The sequence below is a fragment of the Azolla caroliniana genome, unplaced genomic scaffold (assembly GCF_043228905.1).
Source record: "Azolla caroliniana isolate FFs.n. ecotype wild unplaced genomic scaffold, voAzoCaro1.0.p SCAF_3, whole genome shotgun sequence".
Taxonomy (NCBI): Eukaryota; Viridiplantae; Streptophyta; class Polypodiopsida; order Salviniales; family Salviniaceae; genus Azolla; species Azolla caroliniana.
Genome location: NW_028230438.1, coordinates 7118349 through 7122622, shown reverse-complemented (window position 1 = coordinate 7122622; position 4274 = coordinate 7118349). Strand labels below are relative to the sequence as shown.

At 39.0% G+C, this 4274-nt stretch overlaps 1 protein-coding gene across 1 annotated transcript; it reads right to left on the bottom strand.

Annotated features, from left to right (window-relative positions):
• Nucleotides 1–596: 596 nt before the first annotated feature.
• On the bottom strand, nucleotides 597–2453 carry LOC147866100 (uncharacterized). Its single transcript, XM_087316710.1, has 4 exons — nucleotides 2303–2453; nucleotides 2030–2155; nucleotides 1196–1843; nucleotides 597–928 (listed from the first exon to the last, which is right to left on the bottom strand). The coding sequence occupies exons 1-4, from the start codon at nucleotides 2451–2453 to the stop codon at nucleotides 597–599; spliced, it is 1257 nt and encodes a 418-aa protein (XP_087172836.1).
• Nucleotides 2454–4274: the final 1821 nt, after the last annotated feature.

Below are 4274 nucleotides of genomic sequence, written 5' to 3'. Positions count from 1 at the left end.
ATTCACTAAGCTTATAAGTAAAGTTATCATATACTTTTCTTACGATATAAGGCCCAAACCAGCTTTCAGCGAACTTGCGGACAATGCTATGTTGATTATCTAAACTGCTATCATACACAAGCACCCAATCCCCTTCTTCTATCTTCTTATGTTGAATTCTGTGAGTTTTATCAAAACAAATTTTATTCTTCAATCAAGCCTCCAATCGTTGTGCTGCTAATTCGACATCTTCAGGCCAACGCTCTAATTGTTGAATTCGCAAAGCCAACAATTCTTCTCAGCTCAACTCTTCTCTCCATGGAATAGATGTCCATGACATAATTGATCCTTCTATTGGCATGATGGGTTTTTGGCCAAGTATCAATTCAGCTGGCATATATCCTGTTACCGAACTTGCGGACAGTGCTATGTTGATTATCTAAACTGCTATCATACACAAGCACCCAATCCCCTTCTTCTATCTTCTTATGTTGAATTCTGTGAGTTTTATCAAAACAAATTTTATTCTTCAATCAAGCCTCCAATCGTTGTGCTGCTAATTCGACATCTTCAGGCCCACGCTCTAATTGTTGAATTCGCAAAGCCAACAATTCTTCTCAGCTCAACTCTTCTCTCCATGGAATAGATGTCCATGACAAAATTGATCCTTCTATTGGCATGATGGGTTTTTGGCCAAGTATCAATTCAGCTGGCATATATCCTGTTACCGAACTATGTGTTGTCCGATCTGCCCATAGTGCATACGGTAGCATGCGTGGCCAATCTCTTATTTTACCTTTACAACTTTTCACGATCGCCTTAACTATTGGGCTATGTCCTCTTTCAATCTTTCCATTGGCTTCTGGATTATACGCAGTTGTAAGCGATAATTTGACCCCAATCCGGTTGAAGAAGTCTCTAGCTTCATCAGAGTCAAGTTCTCCTCTATCTGCAATTATTTTACCAACACACCCATAATGACATATTACATCTTCTAACAAAAATTTACATACAACTCTAGTTGTTTTTTGTCGTAGTGGTCTTCCTTCTACTTGGTTTGTAAGGTCTTCTCTTGCTAGTACTACATATCGCATTTGACCTTCCCCAAGTGGCATTGTCACTAGATCAACCATCCATTTATAATGCATTGATGATGAATATGTTGGTTTTAGCTCATCTCGATATCGAATAGTTGAATACCTTTGACATATTTCACAAGTTTCCACAAATTTCATTACATCTTTATACATATGTGGCCACCAATACTTTTCTTTTAACTTCATAAATGTCGCCCATATGCCTCTATGTCCTGCCCACAAACTATCATGGAATTCAGTAATTAACTTTCTCTTAATATCATCCTTACAAATGACTCGAAGAGGATTTTCGGTTGGCCTTTTTGGGCGCCTCCATAAATGCCCTTCATGTAAAAAAAACTTGAATGCCCTTTGTCGAAATTCATTTAATTGTTTCTTTGACCATGATGGGTTGGCTTCTTGAGTCTTTAAAAAGTTTCCTATTTCTAACCATTGACCTTCATATTCGGTGTCTTTGAACATTATGCTTACATTAAACTCATCATGAGGCATAATAGATACTTGATGAGCAACTTGATGGCTTGCAGTTGCCCAATTCTTATCTTCAGCTTGCATCACCCTTTCATTTATGAACCTTGCTCTTGACAACATATCTGCGACTGGGTTCTCTTTGCCCTTTATATGTTGTAATTCTGGGTTCATGGTTCTAATGTATGCAATCCACTGAAGCATTGCAATATCTGGTGTGGTGCAACTTGCTATCATTCTGATGAGTGGCAGACAATCTGTTTCAACCACTACATCTGCTCCGATCAAGTAATCTCTATCTGTTTTTAATGCAGTAAGCAAACCCCCCAATTCTCGTTTAACTTGTGCATAGTTTCTTTGTCTTTCATTTAATATCTTTGCTCCAAATCTGATAGCATATCGATGTTGGTCTTCATCTTCTTGGTTGATAACCCAATCGATCCTTATTGGGCTAGTATCAACTGTTACTATAATTGGTCTTTCACCTTTGTAGTCTGGTTGACAAAGAACTAGTGCTTTCAATAATGCTTCTTTCAACTGTTGAACAACTTGTGTATGTTCATCAGTCCATATAAACTTCTTCCCTTTTCTTAAAAGTTGATATAGAGGATCTGATACATGTGCAAAGTGTGGTAACCAAATATGATAAAACACACATGCACCTAAAAATCTTCTCACCTCTGTTACCGATTCACAAACCTCCTTCATATTTTGTATTGCATTAATTTTGATCGGTGACGGCTTCCTCCCATACCAACCACACATATGACCAACTATCAGAACTTTGTTCTGCCCAAAGCTTGACTTTGTTCCTGATAGTGTCAAATGTACCTGCTCAAGCTTATTTAAATTACTTTCACAATCATTAATGTGATCCATCACAAACTTTCTGCAACCATTTCCAACCATAGTCTCATCTTTCTCTCTTTCTAAGCATCCCTTAATAGGAATATCATCTAAAAATGGCATAGTTACCTTTGGGATGTACTCTTGTAGAACCTTGTTCATTGCATTCATCATATGAGCAACTGAATTTGTCCCACCTTGAGGTATAGTGCACATTCGAACCAACCCAATTGGTGTTTTCATTGTTGTGATATTGCGACTATCAATTGCTAGTTGAAATTGGTCGTATCCTGAATATAGGTCTCCCATAGAGTAAATTGCTCTCCCAGCAAAAGCTTCCGCAAATTCATCAACGATCGGGCCGATTCCTGCATTTCGGATTGTGACTTTGTTGACTGGTTGTAGATCTTGAATGAATCTTAGAGAACCATCTTTCTTTGGAACTGTGAACCATCGGTTGGAGTATGGTGCATTTGAAGGCTCTAAAATCTTCATCTTGACTTTATCCTTCAATAGCTCCAACAATTGAGGTAATCAAGCTCTCGGTACTGCAATAGGTTTAAAATTCCAAGGAATATGAGGGATAGTAAATATTACCATTGGCGTTACCACCTTTGGATCGACACAACCAATCTCCTCGGCTTTGAATGCGAACGCTTTCCCATGCCTAAAGATCATGTCTTTGAAAGTCGTGATCTCCGATTGTAGAAGAAATTCACCCCCTCTGACTCTTAAGTTATTTATTGTATCCGAAGTGAAGTGATGTCCAATCTTCTCTATTGGTCGAAGCATAGACTCGGTTGATGTTGCCTTTATCTTCTCTTCGCTACCAATAGGTAATGGTACTGCATTAGGTTTAATCTTTTTATCTATTGTTTTATATTTTGTGTTACATAAACCTTCTACTTCTTCATATTTATAAGTATACTTATCAATTTCATAATACATATCAATTGAGTTTACATGTATCTTTCTAACATTCTCATCATCTTCTTTCAAATACATTTCTAACTCTTCTAAAGTATTTCCAAAAGAAATTTCTTCCATAACACTTTCAATCTGCTCTTCCATTTCAAGTACTCCATTATCCTTCAATGCCTGCTGAAACAGATTAACATTCTTTTTCAAGTTCCTCTTGCATTCATACATCCTAGTCACACATATAACACCACTTTCAGAAACATGAAATGACTTATTCATATGTTGTAATGCCCTATATGAGGGTCTTTTAATAATGGGACTATTGCAACCCTCACTCGCAACAGTCCTAGTCAAAAACCTAATTATCAAAATCATCACAGTCTTTTGGTATTGAATGATCACGAAGCTCTTGCTTGTTCCTCTCATGATTTGGGCGAACTGTCATAAATTGTACAGACACCAGCTTCCATTCCCCACCGAAAGAAATCGAAGCCGTAACAAGCTCGATCTTATCCATTCGGATGTGTGGGGACCGGCACAAAATGTTAGCATTGGCGGGAGTCGATATTTCGTCTCCTTCATCGACGACTACACGCGGAATACGTGGATCTACCTCATTGAGCGGAAGAGCGAAGTCTTCGAGTGTTTCCGGAGCCTCCAAAAGATGGTGGAACGGGAATCGGAGAGGAAGATCAAATGCCTACGGTCGGATGGCGGAAAAGAGTACTTTTCCGGCCAATTCAACAGCTATCTACAACAAAAAGGAATTCGGCGAGAATTCAACTGCAGATACACACCGCAATAGAACGGTGTGGCCGAAAGGAAGAATCGGTCGCTGATTGACGCGGCTAGGGCAATGCTGGAGGAAAAGAGCATGCCCAAGTTCTACTAGGCGGAGGCGGTCCAAACGGTCGTTTACATCCAGAACCGGATCGGGGACAAGGTGTCAGCTCACGAGCTGTA

Coding starts and splice junctions, on each gene's coding strand:
- LOC147866100 (XM_087316710.1), bottom strand. CDS start 2,453: ATGGTTGGAAATGGTTGCAGAAAGTTTGTGATGGATCACATTAATGAT. Junction 2,156..2,302: donor GATAGTTGGTCATATGTGTG/GTTGGTATGGGA, acceptor CACATGTATCAG/ATCCTCTATATCAACTTTTA. Junction 929..1,195: donor AATGAAATTTGTGGAAACTT/GTGAAATATGTC, acceptor AAATAATTGCAG/ATAGAGGAGAACTTGACTCT.